Below are 25,915 nucleotides of genomic sequence, written 5' to 3'. Positions count from 1 at the left end.
TTCTATTTTTTGGTTCAATCGCTAATCAAGGCATGCGCACTAGAAACCCTCTTCATAGACAGAAGGCAGCAGAACATTTCTCTAACAGTGAAAGCAGTATAAGAAGTGCAAGCAGGGCAATCATCAATCTGGATGAGATATTGTACAGGCTGTATCATTCGGAGATCGGACCAAGGTCAGACCCTAAATATGTATAGGCATGATATGTCGATACTTGGGGATGCACAGGGCTAGTACCTACACTAACGAGATCATCCAGAGGTGTCAATAATAATTTTTGTAAAAGCTTTGAAGAATGCTAATCTCACTAGATTTGAGACTTGTAATAGGTTCAGGGCAGCCAGGTCATACAGTGGACCTAGGTGATATGTGACCAAATCCAGGAGGCGTAGCCTTGCCTGCTCTGCAAAAAAATCAATGATAAATAATATGCGCACAGCAGAGGGGGTCATTTCTCCTCCTCCTCCTCCTCCTCCTCCGCAGCAGCAGCTGACCTGGGCCCCTCAAGCCTGATTAATTAGGTGTCTATTTACTAAGCTTTGTAAGGAGATAAAGTGAACGGTGATAAGGTACCAGCTAATCAGCTCCTAACTGCCATTTTACAAACACAGCCTGTGACATGGCAGTTGGGAGCTGATTGGCTGGTACCTTATCATTGTTCACTTTATCTCCTAACAAAGTTAGTAAATAGACCCCTTAGTACCATCCCCCCACCTCTCTGCACCCCTGAACTGGATTACATTTTGGAAATTACTATGTAAGAAATAAATGAATTAAGGTCCAGATAGAACATTTTTGGCAGCATAGCCAATGTTTTTCTTCTGTTCACACTTCAGAATGTCATCCATCATAAGTGTAAAGGAAGCATTCCTTCATTTCTATACTGTCCGCAATGCATCATAAAATAAGGTACTGTATGTAGTCATTATGTTAACATTCACATTGTTGACACCAGAATGTCTACAGACAGTAAACATGATGATATTAACAATGTCGACTTGGACATAATGTCAACATGGCAATTATGTCGACATTGTGAATGTCGACAATCACAATGCCAACACTACAGATTTAGGTTTAGGGTTTGGTTTAGGCTTAAGCTGTGGTTAGTGATAGGCTGCAGTTAGGTTTAATGTTAGGGTAGAGTTAGGGCTATAACAGTACAAAAATGTTATGTCGACATGCACAATGTCAACATTATGATTACATCTCATATGTCGACATAACATCTTGTCAACATTCTGACTGTCGACATTCAGGCCATGTAGACATTCTGAATGTTGACATTTTGTATTACACCCATAAAATAAATGTGGTGAAGTCATACTGGGCAGCACAACTACGCAGGCCTGGAGTCTCTCTTATGAAAATAAGCAAGGTAATATTAAAGGATAATTGGTATTTATCATCATTGTTGCTTGATTAAAAATGCCTTGATCCTCTATGCTTTCATTGTCTATAATGTCGCCTTGATCTTTAAGGAGTGAGAATACTTTGCCCATAGATTCCAGTGTTACTAACATTTCTGTGACATCACTGCTTCTGGCTCTTATACCAGTGTTCCAATCCAGAGTCTGTTTCATACTTTTGAACTTTGCTCTTGTATTTTTCTGCTGGAAGGTTTCATAGTCCACAATAGTCAGAAATCATTAGATCACAAAGAAGCAGGAACTTGTAAACCGTCAGTGGATTCAGATGGAGTTTATATCAAACCTTGGTGCCGGGGCTTTAGTCAGGTTTGTAATTTGACCATTGGAAATGTATAATTGTATATAATGTTTCACAGTTCTTCCACTGTACATAGGTGGTTGGTTGATATTTTTGTACCATGGATCCCCTTGCCTAATAATGGCTACCAGGGCCGTAACTAGGGTAGTGCAACCTGTGCCGTGGCACAGGGCACCACAGGGCAGGGGGCGCTGTTTGGGCCTGTCAATTTTCCTGTTTATTATCATTCTCACTTGTAGCTTTCTCTTCTTTTATCCCCAGCATCTCTTGGCCCCCCCTATCTCTTCCCTGGCCCTTACCCATGAAGCCATGGCCCTTTTTCAGGTGCACTTATGTCCCTATTTAAAAAATGGGAGGGGGGCAATGCTCTCTCTGGCACAGGGCACCAAAAAGTCTAGTTACGGCTCTGATGGCTACTACTTTGGTGTACTACAGGTCTTTTTCATCTGTGGGCTCAGAGATAACCCGGCGGGTGAAAACTGCCTCCGCACCGCCACAGAGGCCTTTCCGTGTTTGTAGCCATGATCGCAGCGTACGGAAAGGAGTTACTGCCGGGACCCTCAGAGAGCTCATAGCCAAGGTAAGTCATAGAAGGCTATTCTGTAAATGAAAGAGATGAAAAGTAAAAAAATATAATATATTTAATTATATACAGTATATATGTATACCTATACACACATATATATATATATATATATATATATATATATATACATATATATACAGTACAGTATACAAAATCAGATTTTCATATTGTTGCATGTAAACAATCAGAAATGAATAAGACAATTTGGAAAATGTAATGTGGCTTTATACAGTATATGACAGCATGCAGTAGGTGCCAACTGACCCTAAATTCCAGTTACAGTCCCATATTTCAAATATTGTTCAAACTGATATGGAAAGGACACATGTATATTTGATTGAATTACTATCTCTTACTCTGGACTTTAGAAGTTAATATTTATATTTATTTAATAGACTGAAGTTTATAAAGTGGGGAAAAAAGAGGTCAGTACTTTAACCAAGTTCAGTAAACACACCATTACTGGGATTGCAGTGGGTGATGGTCAATTTACATAGTATTGTGAGTGATGGTCCCATATACCCTTTTATCCTTACTACTAAAGCTGGCAATACACGTCCAGATAAAATGCCTGCCAGACCGCAGATGTCCACGGCATACACTGTGAGATATCTCACAGTGTATCAGCCCTACATCTGTGCTCCGCCCCCGGGGGAGAAGACATTTTCCTGTTCCTTCCATGGGAAGGAACACAGGAAAAGTCTGTCTGTCGGCCGTGGCTAGGCATACACTGCCCTATGCCCGCGACATTTTAACTCATAAATATTGCATCGGACAGGCATGTTGGACAATCCGGCATGCCCGACCGAGCAATTTTTAACCCTCGGTCGCCCACACACACGCTACAATTGTCAGGGCGATCTGCGGCTATTGGGCGGAACGCCCCGATAATTGAAGTGTGTATGGCCAGCATAAGTATCAACAGAAATGACAGTTATATAACACAGTAAGCAACTGACCATGCAAAAAAAAAACCTAATACATATCAGAACTGTCAATTTAAAATTACTGGGGAATAAATTTGCTTTTCTCGTTGATTGCAGAATTTCTTAGGCACACTTAAAAAAATCAGCACTTTGTCTAACAAGAAATTGAAATGATGGAGAGCAGTTATTTTACCTTTATTTGTAAGATTTCAGGTGTTACTTTTATAACCCATTACTTTGGAAACACTCATGGAGGCCTATGGCCCGATGCCCTTTGGTCAGTTGGCAGAAACTTGTTAATAAAACTTTTATTTATTTATTACCAGTTATTTATATAGCACACACATATTCCGCAGCACTTTACAGAGAAGATTTTTCCATTCACATGTCCCTGCCCCAGTGGAGTTTACAATCTATATTCCCTATCACATGCACACACACATACACACTAGGGTTAATTTGTGTTGGGAGCCAATTAACCTACCAGTATATTTTTGGAGTGTAGGAGGAAACCAGAGTACCCAGAGGAAACCCACGCAAGAACAGGGAGAATATACAAACTCCATACAGGTAGGGCCATGGTGGGAATCGAACCCATGACCTCAGTGCTGTGAGGCAGTAATGCTAACCATTACACCATCTTTGCTTTGAGATGAAGCACACACCTACTGTACATCTGTTATTCCATATGGGGGCTGCTTCCGCTCACAGATTACCACAGGGAAGGCTTAAATGTTCCCTAGTGAGACTTGCCACTTTAAGGTGTTGCATGAATTTAGGGGCATATTTAATAATGAATAATATTATTTTTATTGCTCCTAACAATTCTTAAATGGTGCTCCAACCAACCAGCTCCTAACCAGGCACAGAACTAGAGTTGTCTTTTAGGGGAGGGGGAGGGTTTCATCCTGACCCCACCCCTCTCTACTCATTCCTCCTCCCACTTCCAGTTCTGGCTCCTCCCATTTTTAGATAGTGACTTCACATCATAGCTTTTTGTATCCATTTATATCCCCATTCATTATTTATCTTTTTACTTCTTCTATCCCTTTTATTTCCCTTTCTTTACAATTTTCTCTCTTTTTCCTTGTCTTTATGACCTATCCTAAGCCCTCTTATCTCCCCCTTGTCTCTACAATGTAGTGACTAGTATATATAGTGACTAAGAGGGGTGGTATTCAATATGAAACGTTAACTTCACTGTCGAAGTTAACGTTTCATATCGGACTTTTTTCCTGCGTTAAAGTATGGTGCACACTCCCGCTTATCCCCGTATTCAATATAAAATTAACGAAAACGGGAAACTCCGAAGTTGGATTTGCGTAAAGTTACGAATTTTTCCTTAAAATAATTGTAAGACCCCCCTAAAGTTGTAAAAACATGGGGGAACACTATGGGTACCCCCGTTTTAGCCTTTAATTGAAAGTCGGGGATTTAAATAGCCGCAGCAGGTGTTTTTTTCCCGACATTGAAGAAGTGATGCAGAAGAGCACTTAGGTTATTTTTTTCGTTTTTTTAAGTGGTCCCATCAAATTTGGGGTACATGAAAATGGGTACTAGCATATTTTGATGTCACTAAAGTAAGTTTTTAAAAATTCTGCATTTGTGCACCTGCCGCTATAATTCTATTCTTCAAAACACCTGCCGCATCCTTGCAGAATAGCCCTGAACCTATTTCCCTATTGTTTAACAATTTTTTCCCATTTTTTTTTTGCACCCCAATTTTTAAATAAATTTTTTGGGGTGTCCCTATTTTTTTTTTACTTTTTTTTGACACAGTTCTTATTTAAATGTCATTCTCAGGGGTGCAGGCTATTTTTTTTAAGCCTGCACCCCTAAACCCCAATTCTGCACTTTTTTTCGACACATATTCAATGGTGAAAAGTTATCCCCGTTTTTTATCAAAGACTTTTCAAAACTGCGATAAGTCTTTGAAATTGAATACGGTGTAAAAGTAAAACCTGCGATAATGACGTCATAATTGCGATATTAACGCAAAAACGATGTGATCGCTCCCATATTGAATACCCCTGTATATGACCAAATATGTATTTCCCTCACCCTTTATATATTTTATGCCCATCACTCCCTCCCTTCACTCCTTATATATTTTATGCCCATCACTCCCTCACCCCTTATATATTGCTTGCCCATCACCCCATTTTTGGTCAGTATATGTTTATATCATGCTTGATAAAACCCAGGCATGGTTTTCTGAAAGGGCTGCTATATGCAGAAAGGCTACTTACGATACTTGTTGCAGTGTATACAATTCTGGACCTAGGACCTAATCATGTGAGAAATATATTCTAGTGTCACTTATTTCATACACTTTAATTGGCTCTTGGGAGCCTACATCTGATGATTTCTTACCACAAACAGGAGACATCCCCCAGTGCTCTAATGATAGCAGGCTTAGCAGCCATGGGTTCGCTGACTTTTCATCCTGCTGCATTGCCTCATGGGATTTGTAGTTTATCTTTTACTGCTCATAGTCTGAGCAGTAAAATATAAACTACAAATCCCATGCCATTCCTCCTCCTGTGGCCAGTCGGGTACCTCGGGCTAACAGCTGACTGTCTGACTGTATGTGGATGCTGCGGCCATGTCCCGACTGGCATCCACAGCTTATCCAGCTTATCTAGGCCTCTGCCTTGTCCACCCCAGAGAGCTGCACTGCTCCTGTTGGCTGCCTGCAGGATCAGTAGGTGGGCGAGGCTGGGGATGCTCGCCCGCCCCCCAGGATCCGCCACCACTCCTAACTTTTATATTTCAAATGCATGACAGTTAGGAGCTGATTTAAGATTAGTAACGAGTGATAACAAAAATTAAATATGCTCCTTATTTCTTAACCCATATTCCTGTCCAAATTCTACATTTAAGGCTCCCACAATTTTGAAATGGGGATGGACATAAACAGGGCTATTTGGGTATCTGAGTAATATTTAATCAGATTAGTTTTTTTTTTGTCAAATTGATTTTATTTATGCTGTTATTATTATGCATTACGCTATGATATTTCTGTACCCAATACAGAATATGTTTCCATACTTAATATATTACAACAAAAATATTAAAATTAAAAACATTATAACATACAGTTACATTACCATAAGTGTGCCCAACCCTCTGTAGCCCATGATTAATAGCCAAAAAGTGAAAAACATTCACAAATATGTATTGACCCTATAACTATATAGTTAATAATAATGAAGAAATATCTTCACTGCTGAAACTACAGTAGGTAGATACTCTTCCATTAATCATCGTGAGGACTAGCAATGATGAGAACCATGCAGAGGGAGCCTATCATAATAGTACCATAGTCCACAGTGCTATAATTAAATGGGAGGATTATTGGTCCAATTGAGAAGTTTGTTCCAGGTGGTGTCACATAGTTTTAGTTTAATTGTATTAGGTAGAGTATCTACATAACTCTTCCATAACATTAATAATATATGGGATTATTTTCTCTTTATACAAGTCATCTCCATCCAGTCCTTGTTAAACGGGTGGCATATATTTGTTAGGAGTTTCTTAATGGCCGTGTGAATTTTCAGGATAGGAAGCATCCATTTAAGAGGCAAATAAATATTTTCATACATTATACATCCCCACCCAGAAATTGCTTTGCTTGTTCCATATGTTTAGGTCTGATAGAATCTGTTGAGAAAAAAAGGTTTGTAGTTCCATGTATAGAGGAACTTGGTAAATCTTGATTCTTGCGTATTGCATGGACTTTTCTCTGTGGAGAAATCTGAATTTCTTTTTTTTCTTTTGCCTCAGAGAGGATCTTTTAGGACATAGGGGCCTATTCATCATACCTTAAAATTCGATGGAGGTAATTAGGTTTAGAACTTGCATGGAGTTCTACCTAATTACCGGAGAGATTCATCATTCCTCCTCCCCATAACTATCTATTCCGAAAAGCTTTCATTTTTGCGATGACAGCTTTTCGGGAAATAGATACTTTTCCCTCTCTACTCTAACTTATCGCAGCTGGAAACAGTGCTGCGCATGCGCTGTTACATTCGTAAACCCAGCGCATGGGCAGCACTACCTACAGTGGCGGTAAGTTTGTGTGCCTTCCCAACCCCCCCTCCCCCCACCGCTCACTACTCCCCCATCCCGCACTAACCTGTCCGCGCAGCAGCCTCCGGCTCCGTCCTGCTGGTCTGACACGTGGTCTCCCAGCAGACCACAGTACAGATTAGAAAAAAAAAAAAAAAAGGGGAGAGGTTTCTAATCTTTATTGTGTTCTGCTGGGAGAACACGTGTCAGACCAGCCTCTGGAGCCAGAGGACTCACCATAGCGCCAGAGGGAGACATCGGGGGACCTGTCCAGCTGTAAGCAGGTAAGTCTCACCTGCTATTCGCCACCTCACAGCGCATAGTAAGTCCATCAAATTTGAAAATACATAATTTTCGGAATTTGATGAATACCATAATTTCCATATCCCCATACTAATGTATGGGGAGTGTGGAAATTAACGCAGGGGGACTTAGCAAGGAGATATCAGTGATATCTCCTGTGCTAAGTATCTTCATGAATACTAACATAACGTTATTTAAGGAAAATGTCCTTAAAAACTTTAATTTAGTGTTGATGAATAGGCCCCATAATCTCCAATTTATCAGTTTTACTGTCAACTCTGTTTTCTAATGGCCTTGGGTTATGCAAATAGATTTGCATGGAGGAAGGTCATGGGATGGGCCAGTCAAAATGAAGTAATCTGTGAATAAATATGTTTATATAAGTGGTGGTTTATTGTCAAACCAATTACAGTATGTCTGGTTTAGATCATATCTTGCACCACAGGATTAGTAGCCAGAGCCAAATTGGCTTTTGACTCTCTGTCTCATCCCTGACATGGTTCATATAGGGATAGGTTTCCAGCAGTTTAACAGCAATATCAGACCATAGTCCAGAGATAACAGTCTTATGCTGACTGGTATCTGGTATTGAATTGAAAGTTGACATGAGGATATTAAGCCAACTTGGTATCTGTTTTCCTAGCTCCCTATGAAGTCATGAAGGTGTTTCAGGTTTAACAGAAAGCTAGGACTAACTGTGAATGCCAATTTATTCATATTTTGAGGAACAAAACGTCTGTCCCTTAGGTTATTAAAAAGCAATTCTAGGTGGGGTATTCATTAAACTGACCTTGCTGAATCCTATACCGTTATTATTTATTTATCCTGGATTTTTTATATAACATTTAAGATTGTGCAGCAATTTACAGAACATATTCCGTTTTTCCCTACCTCAAAGTGACACACTAGGATAAATGTTTTACCAATCGTCAACCAACCTACCGATAAGTTTTAGGTTTGTGGGATGACACTGGTATACCAAAGGGGAAATGCAAACTCACACCGATAAAGCTTGGTCAGAATTGAGCCCATGACCACAAAATGCTAACCACTGTGCTGCAATGCAGTGACTACCATCGACAGTGGATGCAAATACAGATGTGTTCTCAAACACTGTTGCTCAAGTGGGGGTAAACAGTCCCTGTCGGAGCGCCAGATCCCATGTGACTTGGCCGCATCTTTCTCACTCAAAATCTGCGTCTTATTCGCACAAATAAAACAACTGGGAGCAACAAAGCTACTTTGCTAGATTCCACAGATCAGTTTGATGTCTGACATTTGTATATTGTGTGTCTGTGAGTCTGAATCCCTGTACGAAATGCTGTGATGCATTGGCCGCGGCTTTTTCTCACGCCAAGTTCCGTTGTGCTGCAACTGCGACTTTGTACATGTCTAAAACTAATTCCTGCGATGCACATATGATGCATATCTTAGAAAGACGGTACACTACATCTCTAGGAGCGTCTCAGTCATGACGGGCGTCTCGGAAGGCAAGAAAGGAAATGGACAACAGATTTTAGCTAATCATATGCATAAACACTTTTAAATAAACAGTATTATTGTAAACCTGGGTGTTACAGGTTTTATAGAAGTTTCCTGATCAGTTTATGTGATTAGGGTGAGAGTTGTGGTGGGTACACACTATACAGATATATCTGCAGATGTTGGCGGTTCATACACACTGGACGGCAATAATCTGTGTCTGCTCTCAGGTCCCAGCGGCCAGGGGGCATGGGTGTGTCGCGGTGGGCGGGGGGGCGCATCCCGTCCCCCACCCCGCAGCTGCCCCTGTGTGTGTATGGGCGGTCTGCAGACATATCTGTCCATCGGCTGTACAGCACAGCCATTGCGATATGTTGGTGAACGCCGACGTTCACCGACATATCGCTGGTACACACTGGCTGACGGCCAGCAGATATATTGGCCGATCAATTGATCGGCCAATGTATCTGTCAGTGTGTACCCAGCTTAAGATAGCACCGGCAAACTATGAGGAATGCTTTGATGGGTGTGGTACAAAATGTCGATATTCAGAATGTCAACAACAGAATGTCAACATGGACGTTATGTCAACATGTGAGATGTCAATATACAATGTTGACATGGTCATAATGTTGGCATGCCGATAGTTGGCATGTCAACATAATGTTTTTGATCGCTTACCCCAAGATGGAGTATCCAGCTAACAAAGTAACGGCAATAGTTGCTAATCCCGGTAATCTCGTGGACCATGTCCCTCCGCTTCCACAAATTTGAACAAAAGAAATCAAGATCCTTCCATCCATATGTGATGAAGTTGATATTCATAAATGCCAGCAAAGCCAGAACACTTTTAGGGCCTGATTCAGAGACGGACACATCGCTGATATTTGGGCAGAACAAGTGACTGTTTGCTAATGCATAAACTCCGCACTGCACACATGCATCCATTGTTTTGTGACTGCGTTCGTACAACCATTAGTAAAGTGAGTGTCAGGTAGACAGTGTTTGGGGGTGGTAAAGGGGAGATGATTAGAAAAACGCACGTGTGTCTGACCGTTTAAACGCTGTTACGTGGGCGAGCATAAATTAGTCATTGCTATCTCCTGTTCAGCATGAGAGCTATCTGAGTGCCAGGAGAGCTGCAGTGTTTGCAACTGGTCAGATATGCCTTACATGTTGTGTGACTGCCTGCTGTGCATCAATGGTACCGATGTTTGCGCTGTTGCACGTCGTCAGACGGATATGAGAAAGCAGTAGTGGGTGTCTCTAAGCTCGGTTGTGCTTTGGATGGCATTAGTATATTTTAGCAACTGCGATCTGTGAGAGTATGCAGTAGTGGTTCCATTATTGTCCGTCTCTGAATCAGGCTTCTGTCTCTGAATCAGGCCCTGATCTTTTGTAGAGTCACAACTACAGTACTTCAGTCTATTGGAGCAGAATTCTCCTCTGCCCTGGATATAGCAGCAGATAGACAAGTTCCCCAACTTGACAATGCTCTTTGTTTGTGCCCTGATGGACCCAGGTGTTGGCGACAAGTTGACAACAACTGGCCTGTGACAGAGAACTGGGCCATGCATGCATGCATGATAAATACTGGCCGTTTTTTACTGCAATTTCGATGTGAGTTTGGACACACCCCTCCAAAATCTTATTGGTGGACTTTTGCAGTGTGCTGGGGTGAACTTTTATTTTTCTAGTCCAGAGTAAACCCCTCCCTTTTCAAGCACCTGTGAAAGACTATTGTGATAGGATCACTGGTAAAGTGGTCTGTGGCAGGTACATTTGTCCCAGATTCCTGTCTTTTGTGTTTTAAACCCCCAGGAGAAAGTCTGCAGTGTAGCAGGCTTGAGTTTCGGCTTTTTGAAAAGCCGGTTTGGGACCTGGGGGTTGTGGGTGAGAGGAGAGGGAGGGCTCCACCCACGGCCACTCCAGGTTTTGGTTCTCGCAGCCTGGTAACAGGATTGTTAGTTTTCCACCTGAGAGTGGCCAATATAAGCCTAGTTTGTTTAGGGCTGATGGTCTCACCTGGGAGAGCAGGCAGGGAGTTTGCTCAGAGACACTTGTAAACCTAACCGTGAGTGTTGTGCTGTGCTTTTGTTGCTGGCGAGGGCATTAGGCCCTGCCAGGTTCTGGTAGTGAGGGAACTACCTGTGAAGTTAGTGCCCCGACAGGGCTAGGATTTATATTTATGTTTTCTTTATGTTTCTGACATTGTACAATAAAGACTGGCACCGACCAGCTTGTACTTGCATCCAGACTGGTGTGCTGCTTCCCTGCTGCTGTGTGTGTAAGGAAGGAGTCCTCTACCCAGGAGAGGGACCCCCTAACCTAACTGTGTCACAATATGGTGGAGAATGCGGGCAACCACACACACTAAAGTTGCAGCAAGAGGAAAACTTTCCATTTAAAAATTAAAGGGACAGACACCCAATTTGTGAGTGTGGAAATAACACTGTGTCCTTGGAGTCCCATAGAGGAGGCGTCAGCCAATGCTCAGAGAGGCAAGGTTCAGCTTCCAACCTACACCCCAGGACAAAATGGAGGACATTATTAAGGCCTTGCTCCAAGCTACAGCAGCTCAGCAGGAATCTACCAGGGCTCAGCAGGAAGCTACCAGGACTCAGCAGGAGACTAACAAACTTCAGCAGGAATCCGCCAGGCAACAACAGGTCGCCATTGAGGAAACCTGCCAGGCCTTAGCGGAAAACAGCCAGGCCATAAGAGAGGTGGTACAGCACCTGGTCGCCCGGCCCAGAGATGTTAATACTGGTCCTCCCACCACCACTCACTCCGTACGAGCCAGTCACTTCCTCCAAAAGATGACTTCGGGCGATGATGTGGAGGCCTATCTCGCCGCATTTGAAAGAACGGCCGAAAGGGAGAGTTGGCCCAAGGAGCAGTGGGCAAGTCTGGTGGCACCTTTTTTGTCTGGGGAGCCACAAAAAGCATATTTCGACTTATGCCTGGCTGATGCCAAGGACTATAAAAAACTAAAACAGGAGATCCTAACTCGCTTGGGAGTCACCACCTTTGTTCGTGCCCAACGGGTCCACCGCTGGGAGTTCCATAAGGACAAGCCTCCACGTTCACAGATGCATGACCTCGTCCAACTGTCCTCAAAATGGCTACAGCCCGAGATGCTGACGGGACCACAGACCGTGGAAAGGGTCATGATGGACCGGTACCTGCGATCATTACCTGTGACTCTGCGCAAGTGGGTGAGCCATGCAGACCCTAAGTCCGCGGACCAGTTGGTCGAGCTGGTGGAGAGGTACGTGGCGGCTGAGGAGCTGATGAGTATACCCCACCGAGCCCCGATGGCGCACCGGCGAACTCCCAGAGACACTGGTAAGACTGTTCCAGGGGAGAAGGGTGCTGGGCGGTGGAATGTACCTAAGACTGAGGGTGTAGAACCTGGAGACAGGCCTGCCAGGCCTGGAAGGTTCTTGCCCCGTAAACGACTAGACATTAATATGACTCAGTGTTTCCGATGTGGTGGCTTCGGCCATATTGCCGCTAATTGTGCACTTACAACTGAACCTATGCAATGTGATGCTGCTCATGTCTACCGCAGGGGGTCTTTCTTTGCACAGATAGCCTGTACGGCTGACCGGCAGGCTGAGACTGATAAGCACATGTGTGTACTCACTGTAGATGGCAACCGAGTAGAGGCACTGTTAGACTCTGGTAGCTTGGTGACACTTACAAAAGCTGAGCTGGTGAACCCCTTGAGGCATACAGGGAAAACTGTTGGTGTGACCTGCATACATGGGGATACTCGATATTATGTTACGGCCGAGGTGAACATCGAGACACCATGTGGCTCTGCTATAGTTTCTGTGGGTTTGGTGCATGGTCTCGTGTACGATGCAATATTGGGGAGAGACTTTGCTCACTTCTGGAAGTTGTGGGAAAGCCGTTTTGTTCCAGAGGTGAACAACCCCGATCCATTTGAGAAGGTTGCCGATGTAGTGGAGGAGGGAGTTTCTTCTGAGTCAGAGTTATTCCCTTTTTCTACTATGGTTGGCGAACTAGAGAATGCGGAACGTGACGGTGGCCCGTCAACTGATGTGCCTCCCATTGAGGTGGGAAGTGTTGTTGGGCCAGGTGATCGTCTGCCTGATTTAGAGGTCAGAAGAGAGGTCTTTGCTATCGAGCAGTTGAATGACCCTACTTTGGTAAAAGCCAGGGAGAATGTAAAAGTTGTTGATGGTAAACCCGTAGACCCTGATAGTCCTTTGTCCTATCCCCACATGGCAATGTGTCAGGATTTGTTATATCAGGTGACTAAGAAGGGGGAAGATGTTGTGGAACAACTAATAGTTCCCAAAGCCTACAGAAGAACAGTGTTGGATCTGGCCCATGGTCATATAACGGCAGGCCATCTAGGGGTAGAGAAAACCACTGAGCGAATAATGCAGAGGTTTTTCTGGCCCGGGCTTCATAAAGAGGTATCTGACTTTTGCGCATCCTGCCCTGAGTGTCAGTATCATGCTCCCAGGCCACATTTTAAGGGTCCACTAGTTCCATTGCCTATCATAGAGGTGCCGTTTGAAAGAATAGCGATGGATTTGGTTGGACCCTTAATGAAGTCTGCCAGGGGACACCAGTATATTCTGGTCATAATGGATTACGCTACCAGGTACCCGGAAGCGATCCCGTTGCGCAGTACGTCAACCAAGACCATTGCCAGAGAGCTAGTTCATGTCTTTAGCAGGCTGGGTATACCTAAGGAGATACTAACTGACCAGGGTACACCGTTTATGTCCAAATTCATGAAAGAGTTATGCCGCCTGTTCAAAATCGAACAGTTAAGAACTTCGGTTTATCACCCCCAAACCGATGGGCTGGTCGAGAGGTTTAACAAGACATTAAAACACATGCTTAGGAAAGTGGTCGACAAGGATGGTAGCGATTGGGATTACTTATTGCCGTATTTATTGTTGGCCATAAGAGAAGTTCCCCAGTCCTCCATCGGGTTTTCACCCTTCGACTTGTTGTATGGGAGACACCCAAGGGGGTTACTAGACATTGCCAAAGAGACATGGGAGGGGCAGTCTAGTCCTTACAAAACGGTGATTGAGTATGTTTCTCAAATGCAGGAGAGAATTGCTGCGGTAGTGCCGATAGTGAGAGAGCACCTGGAACAGGCTCAACAGGCACAACAGAGGGTATACAACCGCAATGCTCGGTTACGCAGCTTTGCTCCTGGGGACAGAGTGTTAGTATTGGTTCCCACTGTGGAAAATAAACTTTTGGCTAAATGGCAAGGGCCCTTTGAAATCTTAGAAAGAGTGGGGCAGGTCAATTACAAAGTTTACCAGCCGGGGAAAAGAAAGCCGGAACAGATATACCATATAAATCTGTTAAAGCCTTGGAAAGATAGAACGGTACTGTCGGCCGTCCGAGACCCTCCAGTAAGTCCAGGGCCCTTAGTTCCCGAAGTGACAGTGGCAAAAACCCTGTCGGCAATTCAACAACAAGAGGTCAAGGAGTTTCTGATTAGAAATAGGGTGCTGTTCTCTGATGTACCTGGGAAAACCTTGGTCATTAAACATGACATCATCACTGACCCAGGAGTTAAAGTTAATCTAAAGCCCTATAGGTTACCAGAAGCACAAAGAGAATCGGTGTCGAAAGAAATTAAAAATATGCTAGAGTTAGGGGTTATTGAAGAATCACATAGTGAATGGTCAAGTCCCATTGTGTTGATTCCAAAGCCCGACGGGAGTGTGCGTTTCTGCAATGACTTCCGAAAGTTGAACAGTGTTTCAAAATTCGATGCCTACCCGATGCCAAGAGTGGATGAACTGATTGAGAGACTAGGGACGGCAAGGTATTTAACCGCTCTTGACCTAACCAAAGGGTATTGGCAAGTACCGTTAACCGAGAGCGCCAAACAAAAGACAGCTTTTTCAGAGGGCTTGTTTCAGTACAAGATGTTGCCCTTCGGGCTACATGGGGCACCTGCTACCTTCCAAAAGAATGATGGACAGGATTCTAAGGCCCCATAGACGGTATGCGGCTGCTTATCTGGATGACGTGGTCGTTCATAGTCCTGATTGGCAGTCTCACTTACCCAGGGTGCAAGCAGTGTTGGACTCCATCTATAAGGCAGGTTTGACAGCCAACCCAAAAAAGTGTTGTCTAGGCATGGAGGAAGTAAAATATCTGGGATACACCATTGGCAGAGGTCTGATAAAGCCTCAGCTCAATAAAGTTGATACCATACAAAACTGGCCACGGCCTCTGAATAAGAAGCAGGTGAGAGCCTTCTTGGGAATTATGGGGTACTACAGGAGGTTTATACCCAACTTTGCCACCATGGCAGTCCCACTGACTGACCTGACCAAAGGCAAACAAAAAGTCATGGTAGAATGGAGTCCTGAGGCAGAGAAAGCTTTTCAGGAGTTGAAAGTAGCTTTGTGTTCCCAACCAGTCCTGATGACTCCTAATTTTGAAACGGAATTCATAGTACAAACCGATGCATCAGAAGTAGGTATAGGAGCGGTCCTGTCCCAGAACAAGGAGGGTGAGGAACACCCTATTTTCTATCTTAGCAGAAAGTTGAATGTACATGAGAGAAACTATGCCACAGTGGAGAAGGAGGCGTTGGCCATAAAGTGGGCGTTAGAGGCTCTCAGGTACTACTTGGTCGGAAGAAAGTTCAAATTGATCACTGACCATGCCCCTCTGAAGTGGATGTCTGAAAATAAGGACAGTAATGCGAGAATTACAAGATGGTTCTTGGCGTTACAAACTTTTAAATTTTCAGTGGAACACAGGCCAGGAAGCCAGCTGGCCAATGCTGACGCGTTGTCACGCGTTCATTGTTTGGGGGCTTCAGTTGTTCCGCCCCACAGGTCGAAACAAAGGGGGGGGATATGTGATAGGATCACTGGGAAAGTGGTCTGTGGCAGGTACATTTGTCCCAGATTCCTGTCTTTTGTGTTTTAAACCCCCAGGAGAAAGTCTGCAGTGTAGCAGGCTTGAGTTTCGGCTTTTTGAAAAGCCGGTTTGGGACCTGGGGGTTGTGGGTGAGAGGAGAGGGAGGGCTCCACCCACGGCCACTCCAGGTTTTGGTTCTCGCAGCCTGGTAACAGGATTGTTAGTTTTCCACCTGAGAGTGGCCAATATAAGCCTAGTTTGTTTAGGGCTGATGGTCTCACCTGGGAGAGCAGGCAGGGAGTTTGCTAAGAGACACTTGGAAACCTAACCGTGAGTGTTGTGCTGTGCTTTTGTTGCTGGCGAGGGCATTAGGCCCTGCCAGGTTCTGGTAGTGAGGGAACTACCTGTGAAGTTAGTGCCCCGACAGGGCTAGGATTTATATTTATGTTTTCTTTATGTTTCTGACATTGTACAATAAAGACTGGCGCCGACCAGCTTGTACTTGCATCCAGACTGGTGTGCTGCTTCCCTGCTGCTGTGTGTGTGTGTAAGGAAGGAGTCCTCTACCCAGGAGAGGGACCCCCTAACCTAACTGTGTCACACTATTAAGTTGATCTGAGTAACCACTATTTTGTATCATCTTCAGATCTGACATACTGGAATTAACTATGGGTTCTATTTACTAAGCCTTGGATGGAGATAAAGTGGACGGAGATAAAGTACCAACCGATCAGCTCCTAACTGTCATTTTTCAAACAATCTGTGACATGGCAGTTAGGAGCTGATTGGTTAATACTTTATCTCTATTCACTTTATCTCCATCCAAGGCTTAGTAAATAGACCCATGAAGGCCTTACAGTTGTTAGAGATCTACACAACTTTAAATGTTTTCGGCAGAGGACCTGATTATAATATAATAGCTAGATCCTGAACAGAGCTATTTAAGTACTATTATTGACAAAGCGGTTATTGAAAGTAAGAAACTCCTTTATTAATGTGTTGTACATTTTAGCAATGCTTACATTAAAGTCCCTTATGTTTTTCCTTGCCAGGCTATGGATGCTCTTTTTCTAACTGGTATTGTGACTTTAGTACTGGAAGAGGATGGGACATTCCTGGATACGGAAGAATTTTTTGCCACACTCATGGATGGTTCAGTGATCATGGTCTTGGAACGTGGGCAGAAATGGAATCCAACAAAGGTGCCTGTGGCTTGAAAACTGTAGTAATATTTGAAGTTTATATAGTTAGTTGTCAGTAATAATAATAAGCTGATGCAAAACATCACATTTCCTGAACTATCGGAATTATTTTCAAATATTTTTAAGGGAAACTGGGACTAAACAGATAGAAACATATAATATATATATATATATGCATACAGTGGTAAAGAGGGTCAGTATACATTGATATTTTATACCACCACACCATAAAATATTTCCAAATTACATTCAGTAAAAAAAAAATTCTTAATATTTTTTTATTGATTCTGAAGCATTTCAGATATAGTAACATTTACACAATACCATTCAATGTACTGACAAAAACAAAGTAGCATAATAAAGTATCCCGAAGGATAGTAAATCGAAATGGAATATGGACAAGTGTCATACAAATATACATGTAAAAAATTATCAGGTATACATACAATAATGTCTGCTGCCGCACGGACTAGGGTCCCTCTCCCCCCACCAGTATTGGAGGATCATTATCAACAATTCTTAATTCAAACCGCGGTAATTGAGTAATTGCTGTACCACAGTAACTGTGTAATTGCTGTGTCCTCCAGGGAGAAGTATTGGTGTAACTTTCCCATACATCAAAAAAATGTACCAACTCTAGTTTCTTTTTCTAGAGGAGTTTCCAACCAGCCCATTTGAAAGAGATAAAATCATTTTTCTTTAAACAATAAAAAAGGAGGTGTTCCTGGTTGAATCTAAACTTGAAGGATGGTTTATTTGGTAGCGGCACTCAGGGCGAGAGATACACACTCACTAATGTGTATTGTCCATACTGCCCCTTCCAAACTGGATTCAGCCAATGATTGGAATCTCTTTTGCCATCCTAAACTACAATATTTTGTATAAGTATGTTCTGCTAGCGCTGCAACAAGGAGTCTGTGTGGGTGTCTGTTCCACCGTTCCTATATTTGCGTGCACTGGAATTAATGATGAACTTGTCAGGAGCAATCATTGTACAGTGGGCCCGATTCAGACCCGCTCGCTAGGCTGCATTCGCAGGCAGCCAGACGATTTTTGCAATGTGTGCATGCGTACGCATCGCAGTGCGCGTACCAGTGCGAGCAATCGGGAAGCGTTCGCTCGCTGTGCATAGACAGCCCGGCTGAGTGACAGGAGAAGCCGTTTGTGGGTGGTGACTTGGGCTGGCCGCTAAAAACGGGAGAGTGGAGGTGCGATTGCAGGCGTGACTGAGCGTCTTAACGCCGTTTTCAGAGGCGATCATAATTAAGAGGCAGTATCATACGACACGTCACTTGGCTGAAATTTACACTGAAGGGCTTGCAGTGCTTGTGGCAGGGTGTGGTCAATCACAAGTGCTGCTATCGCATCCGATGGTACCATGTTACCGATGGTTGCATACACTTCCTGGAGATGACGTGCGCAAGTGGGCATCTTAAGACAGACTGGTGGGCGTCTGCATACACAATGCGATCGCACGCTAAGACATAGTAGGCATGCTAATGCCTTGCCGTGTGATCGCCTGCCTTGCCGAATTTGCATACGCATCTAGTGAGCGAATGCATCTAGCGAGCGGGTCTGAATCAGGCCCCCAGTGTTTCCATGACTGACTCTCTTTTCCAGAGCTTAGAGGGTGCAGTGTCTCATTTCAAATATTTGCATTAGGGTTGTAAATGAATTAGCAAAGGTTAATGACAAGACCTAGTACACCAGCATCTCTTTTACTTTGAAACTATATTATTATGCATCTGTACAATGTTGTAGGATTGATTTATTCATGTCAGTCCCATAGATGATTTTATCACTTTCTCTTTATTGTAGGGTGTCCTAGCTTACTCCTTGCAGCAGGAGAAACCAAAGAACAGCCGGGATATTGCACGAATCACATTTGACATATACAAGCTAAACCCACGTGATTTGTTTGGCAGTCTGAATATAAAGGCCACTTTCTATGGCTTATATTCCATGAGCTGTGATTTCCAGTGCTTGGGACCAAAGAAAGTTCTCAGGTAGGAGACCATTTATGACACATACTGTAAACAAGAGTTTCCCAAACTCCATTATGGGGACCATATAGTGTACCAGGCCTAAGATACTTTCAAGTGTAGCAATAAAATATGCATATGAAAATAATGTTAGAAGGACTGTTCAGAAGGATAAAATTTTATTTTTGTACACCTTCTATGTCAAGAAAGTATATTACCAAGGGACCTATTCATCAAGGTGAATGCGTTCATTGCGCAGGTTAGGGTTAGGGATAATCACTAGGGATACATAGAAAGTCTTCATCAGACGATCACTAGACTTGGAAGACCGCTGGAGCCACCAGACCCGCCATACCAGGTAAGTCACCACTAGACAACCAGGCACTCTGCGTGTCTCCTCGCTATAGCGGCAGCCCTCCGATTCAGCTGGGTGCTAGTTATTGTAAAATCAGTGGATCCCCCCTTGCCGCTTTTTCCCCTGATTTTCCCATACCAGCCCAGCTGAGAGGTCTGGGGCTGGTTATGGATTTGAAGGGGGTGCGCATTTTTTTTTCCTTAAAATTAACAATTTTATGCTCCTAGCAGACGTTAAACTAGTGGCTCTCTTATGTGTCTTAGACACCGGCATTTAACTGCGTCTGAGATACAGGCAGCTTTTAGCGGCAGCTGTTTTTGTTTTATTATTATTGTCGTCATTATGACTGTCAACATTTTGACTGTGTTTACATTTTGTTTGTCAACCTTTTGCTTTGTCTATATTTAAAATGTTAACATTTTAACCGTGTCTACATTTTAACTGTGTAAATTTTGTATGTGTCTACATTTTGGTTGTCGACATTTTGACTGTCTACAGTTTTTAATGTCGACATTTAGACTGTGTCTCTATTTTTAACTGTCAACCTATTGCCCTGTCTACTTTGTATCCATGTCGACCTGTTGATTTGCTAACTTTTGTCCATGTCTACAGTCTGAGAGTCAACATTTTGGTGTCTAAGTTTTGACTGTCTAAGATTTGACTACATTCCCTCATTAATAAATTCAAGGCCAAATACATTTTCATCAGATAAATTTGGAAAATCAATGGCTTTGGGAGCAAGACCAGAGAGCCTGGCCCTAGTCAGGCAACAAGCCCTGCATAAATTAGTAATGTAATTAAAGGTCTACCCTTTAATGAGGGTTGCTCTACTAACTGCTTTGAGAAAAGCAAATTTAGAAGCTACTGGTGACTCAAAGGCTGATATGAATTAGCTTTCTCTTTCAGCCTTGTCTAGGACAGCTGATGCTTGTGCTCGCTAGTGAGAACAGGTATCCAGTGTAGGCTATAGTACCCATCTGATCCCTAATCAGCCTCACAGAAGGCTTGCAACTCCAAACTTTCAGCTTTTGAAAACTTTAATTTTAAAGAGCTGGTACCATTCAGGTATCTAAGAATATGTTTCACGGCAATCCAGTGCTTTCCAGGGTTCTTTGCAAATTGACTAACACAACTGACTGCATGCTTAATGTCTGGTCATGCACCAACATTTGCATATATTAAAGTTCCAATGGCACCTTGATAAGGAATTCAGCTCATTTCCTGAAACTTTTATTATTTTTGTCCTTTTATCAATTGGTGTGCTGACAAGTGCGACACGCCCCCCGTTTCCAGGATTGGCAACCAGACGCACCCCCCAAATGCCACAGCATGTCTATCATGCTGCAGCTTGGGAGGTCTGTGAGCGTAAGCGCAGGAACCAATCTGCACATTTGAGGAACATCGGAAATGTACGTTCAACATCGGATGAATGTACATCTCTGAATCAGGCCCATTGTCTCTAAGTGAATCGATCCCTACTATACTGTAAGAGGAATTTTGGATACCGCACAGCAAACTCTGCATTAGTAAATCAGAATCCTCAAACCACCTCGATCAAAACATAGTTGATGGAAAATACAATATGGGCAGAAATCTGTGTGGATCCTTTAGTTTGAAGAATTCTTTGTCAAGCAGCAACATTGTGAAAAGATGATGGGGTGAATGTAATAGCCTGCGGCTTTGAGACATTGGCGAGACTGTCCAATGTTTTAAAGTAGCATTATTTAACTAGGCAAAACCAGGTTGATAATGGTAATGATGATAATGATGTTTCTCACATTGGAGTTCCATGCTACAGTTATATGTGTATATCTGATGTGTGTGTAATTCTCTCCCACATAACTGGAAATTGTAGAGTCTTGGCCAAGCAAGGAACTTTGACAACCGATAAGCCCTCAATTGTAACCAAATAAATGTAAAATATGAATGCCCCGCACCCTCCTTCAGAGTTTTACCGTGGTTGGATGTTCCTCTCGCACAGCCCTAGTTATGACTCTGGTTGAGAACCCTCATTTACTCATATGTATTAATTCTTTCCTCACTACTTGTAGCTGACTGTATAACCCAGAATCCTTTACTATCAGTGACTTGAAATTATTGTTGATACATTTTATGTGCCATACAGCCTGAAGCATTGATTAATGTACTTGTAGTTATTATTTGAATTATATGTTATACTGTATATACTGTATCAGTATAATCTAGCTATATGTACACTTTCATGTTCTCTAATGTCACTCCCTGTCACCTATGTATGATATTTAAGATGACTTTTTTATTATGATTGTAAAAGTCTGAGCAGGAAGGATACTGGAGTGCAGCAAGTATTTAGTTTGTTAGGAAATATTGATATAAGGGTGCATTCTTCAGACAAAACTTTTTTTTTTTTGGAACACGTATTATATAGTCATGCTAATAATATATGCAAATATAAACTTTTGGATAATGGTTTTGGGTTTTAATTGGAAATTACATTATTTGCCATGTTTTCCTCTTTCAACCAAACTAGTTTGGCTGACATAGGGCCTGATTCAGAGCCGCTCGTAAGCAGCCGCTCGTTCGTTACGAGCGATGTTTGCCCAACTGCGCATGCGTACGGATCGTAATACGCATGCGCGAACCAGTCAGTGTGGCCGAAAATCATTTGTTCGCTAAATAGCGAATGCCTGCTAATATGAGTGACAGGAGGAGGTGTATGTGGGTGGTAACAGGGGAAGGTGCTTGAAAACGGGGAGTGGAGATCAGAACGCAGGCGTGCTTAAAGGTCAAGACGGGCATTTTATGGGTGTGCATAATTAATACAGCAGCGTCACTGACCACGTCACTGGGTTATTTTATAGTCAGAACTGCTCGCAAATTTGTGGTAGGAAAAACCAACCACAAGAATAGCGAGCAGTTCATACGCTGGTCGATGTACTCGATGAATCTAAAAAATAGCGGACATGACGTAGGATGCGAGCGGCCAGGGGGCGTAGTTATCCAAAAAATGACCGCAAGTTTTGTTCGCTCGTTCAGACATAGAGGCGTGAACAGACCGCAAAGAGCGAACGGTTCATTTGAATAGCCACCCCTTTTTTTTGGAACGAACGACCGCAAATAGCGACCGGCTCTGAATCAGGGCCATAGTTTTGTTGTCCAGTAGTGGATCCACCGATGAATGCAATAACCAGTCTGAGAACATATTGGGGTATATTTACTAATATTCGATTTTGTTTTTAGTATGATTTGACATTCGATTTTAATTCGATTTTGGATTTGGAGATTTACTAAAGGCAAAAGAGAATGTCAAATCGAACATAAAACCGATTTTCATTCAAATCCCACTCAAAATCAAAACATCGGAAAAACATTGGTACTTTTACATAGACCAACACACAAGTCCCTTATTTACTAATATTCGATTTGAAATCAAACACAAAATCGAACTTCATATCCCAAATGAATAGACCTGCTTCATGCTTTAGATTTTAGCATGAGCAGGTCTGATTGACACAGATGCATGCACAGATCAGTAAGATTTGTGCATGCATTTGTGTGTAATATTCTTCTAAAGTGTTAAAATGAAAAAAAAAAAATTAATTGGGTCTCCACCTAAAAGCACAACCAGCCCTGGACTTTTCAGAGCCAGTCCTTGTTGTGAAAATACAGGGGACAAAACATGTAGGGGTCCCCTGTATTTAGCACAATCAGCACTGGGCTAAGAGAGCTGGTCTTGGTTTTGGAAATACAGGGGACAAAATGAGTAGGGGTCCACTGTATGTATCATAATCAGCACCAGACTCTCTCTAGCGTGAAGGGGGGGGGTAATGCCACAGCCAGGGGAACCCTTTCAACGGGTCCTCGGCCAAGGCATTACGCCTGACTGCTAGTCAGCCCAGGCTGGGGATCCATGGGGAGGTGGGATAATGAAGTGTAGTGTAAAAATAGATGTAAAAACATTGGCCCTCATTCAGAGCCACTCGCTATTTCCGGTCGTTCGTTCTAAAACTAGGGGTGGCTATTCAAATGAACCGTTCACTGTTTGCGGTCTGTTCACGCCTCTATGTCTGAACGAGCGAACAAAACTTGCGTTCGTTTTTTGGAAAAATACGCCCCCTGGCCGCTCGCATCCTACGTCGTGTCCGCTATTTATTAGATTAGTCGAGTACATCGACAAGGGTATGAACTGCTCGCTATTCTTGGGGTTGGTGTTTGCTACCACAATTTTGCGAGCAGTTCTGACTATAAAATAACCCAGTGACGTGGTCCATGACGCTGCTGTTTTAAATATGCACACCCATAAAACGCCCGTTTTGACCTTTAAGCACGCCTGCATTCTGATTTCCACTCCCCATTTTCAAGCACCTTCCCCTGTTACCACCCACATACGCCTCTTCTGTCACTCAAAATAGCAGGCATTCGCTATTTTGCGAGCACATGAATTTCGGCCGCACTGACTGGTTAGCGCATGCGTATAACGATCAGTACGCATGCGCAGTTGGGCTAACATCGCTCGGAACGAACGAGCGGCCGCTTACGAGCGGCTCTGAATCAGGCCCCTTGTCTTTAACAGTAGAACTGCAGATCCCACAAGTACCAGCATGCGGGGCATTAAGGGCCTGCTGGTACCTCTAGTTCACCTGTAAAGAAATGTTATAATAAAGACAAGACACACACACCGTGACAGTATAAGTTTATTACACACATACATACACACTCACCCATACTCACCTACAATACCTGGACCGGTACTCTTCTCCAAATAGGCATCCACAGTGTCCGTAAAACGAAAAAAACAGGAGCATAAACCATGAACTGTACCGTCCTCTGAGGACGGTACTTCCCGAATGACAGGGCAGCCGCAGCATTTTTCATAGAAATGCCAGGGCTGAGCATTCATTGACTGAGAGAGGTGAGCCTCCACCTCTCTCAGAGAATGAACGGCTCCCACCATTGATTTCAATGGTGAGAACCGCATGGTTACTAAGGCATGCACAAATCTCACTGATCTGTGCATGCATCTGTGTCAATCAGACCTGCTTCAGGCTTTCATTTTCAGCATGAGCAGGTCTATTACTTTGGGGGTTTGTAGTTCGATTTTGAGTGGGATTTGGTGTTCGATCTGCACATGGGCATGCAAAATCGAACATCAAATCACTGTTCAAAATCAAATTCGATTTAGAAAAGCCTTCTAAAATTGAATTTTAGTAAATGTGGGATTTTGATAGGGTTTGTACATTCGATTTGAGGTGAGCTAAATCGAACATCAAATTGAATGTAAAATCAACTTTGATAAATATATCCCCTTGTGTGTGAATGGGATGTACATCTTCTTGATTATTGATTTATTAGAACTCTGATGTATGTGTCATATTTTCACCAACAGAGAGGTCTTGAAAGTCCTATCAGCAGCGCTGCATGGAGTGGGACGCCTGATGCTTACTGCGTCTGGAGTATTGAGACGCTTACTGGAGGGTGCAGATCACTGGCACACTAACCGAATCTGCGAGTATGAGGGCTGACCCACTGTTCTAAATCATAGGAGACAGGCATTCATCTAATAAACATGCTTACCAAGAATATGTACTGGAACCTACTGGCTTTAGTACATAGTTACTGTTATTTTATCTTTGCAATATTCCGCTAAAGCATCCTCATTAACTCTTTATCCAGATCTGTACTACAATAATAAAATACAAAAATGGCACCATCAACAATATGGCAAATGGGCAATTAGGGCTTCTTATACAGTAGCATTATTTATTCACTAATACAAGTGTGCAGCCTACTGTAGGCAACACACGAATCGCATCCATATTGCGATGCGTAGTACATCCCGCCTTTAGTGATTTCAAATCTGAAATCAAAAGAAATGACATCAGATCTTCTAAGTTTAATGCCACCTTGCAACCAGTAAAATTCAAGTAGAAAACAAAAATGAAATACAAAATATACACACCCTTTCATAATGGTGCTGTAGCTGTGTTCAGAGTTAACCAATCACATTAAAAATCATGTTCAAAAGTAATTAGCATACACCTGCCAGCAAGGAAAGTGATTGTGATTAACGCCAAATACTGTAGTCAACTCCCGATAATAATGAATGGGACCGTTGCTAAAGACATGTGGAAACTAGTGTTTGTGCATGTTCAATGCTGCCATTAGTGATCATGAATAGGCCACCAAGTGTTCCTGTAGGACAGGGGTTCCCAACCACGGTCCTCAAGGCACACTAACAGTCTAGGTTTTAAGGATAGCCACACTTGAGCACAGGTGACTTAATTAGTACCTCAGTTATTTTTATTTTACCACCTGTGCTCAAGCATGGATATCACTAAAATCAGGACTGTTAGTGTGCCTTGAGGACTGAGGTTGGGAATCACTGCTGTAGGATGTCTTGCCTTTTTCCCTAT

General features: G+C 43.0%; 1 protein-coding gene across 1 annotated transcript; it reads left to right on the top strand.

The window, feature by feature from the left end:
- Positions 1-1,695: 1,695 nt before the first annotated feature.
- CIDEB (cell death inducing DFFA like effector b) lies at positions 1,696-25,168 on the top strand. Its single transcript, XM_088477818.1, has 5 exons — positions 1,696-1,736; positions 2,164-2,308; positions 17,037-17,186; positions 19,005-19,192; positions 24,889-25,168. The coding sequence occupies exons 1-5, from the start codon at positions 1,696-1,698 to the stop codon at positions 25,022-25,024; spliced, it is 660 nt and encodes a 219-aa protein (XP_088333944.1). The 3' UTR covers positions 25,025-25,168.
- Positions 25,169-25,915: the final 747 nt, after the last annotated feature.

Source organism: Taudactylus pleione, unplaced genomic scaffold (assembly GCF_031769625.1).
Source record: "Taudactylus pleione unplaced genomic scaffold, aTauple2 ptg000203l, whole genome shotgun sequence".
Lineage (NCBI taxonomy): Eukaryota > Metazoa > Chordata > Amphibia > Anura > Myobatrachidae > Taudactylus > Taudactylus pleione.
The sequence above is the reverse complement of the archived record's forward strand: the minus strand, read 5'-3'. Positions and strand labels throughout refer to the sequence as shown.

What these genes read in the sequence shown, in the direction of transcription:
- CIDEB (XM_088477818.1), top strand. Translation starts at nt 1,696, where the DNA reads ATGGAGTTTATATCAAACCTTGGTGCCGGGGCTTTAGTCAG. An exon ending in AGAAATGGAATCCAACAAAG is followed by an intron (nt 17,187 to 19,004) that starts GTGCCTGTGGCT and finishes TCTTTATTGTAG; the next exon opens with GGTGTCCTAGCTTACTCCTT. An exon ending in GGACCAAAGAAAGTTCTCAG is followed by an intron (nt 19,193 to 24,888) that starts GTAGGAGACCAT and finishes TTTCACCAACAG; the next exon opens with AGAGGTCTTGAAAGTCCTAT.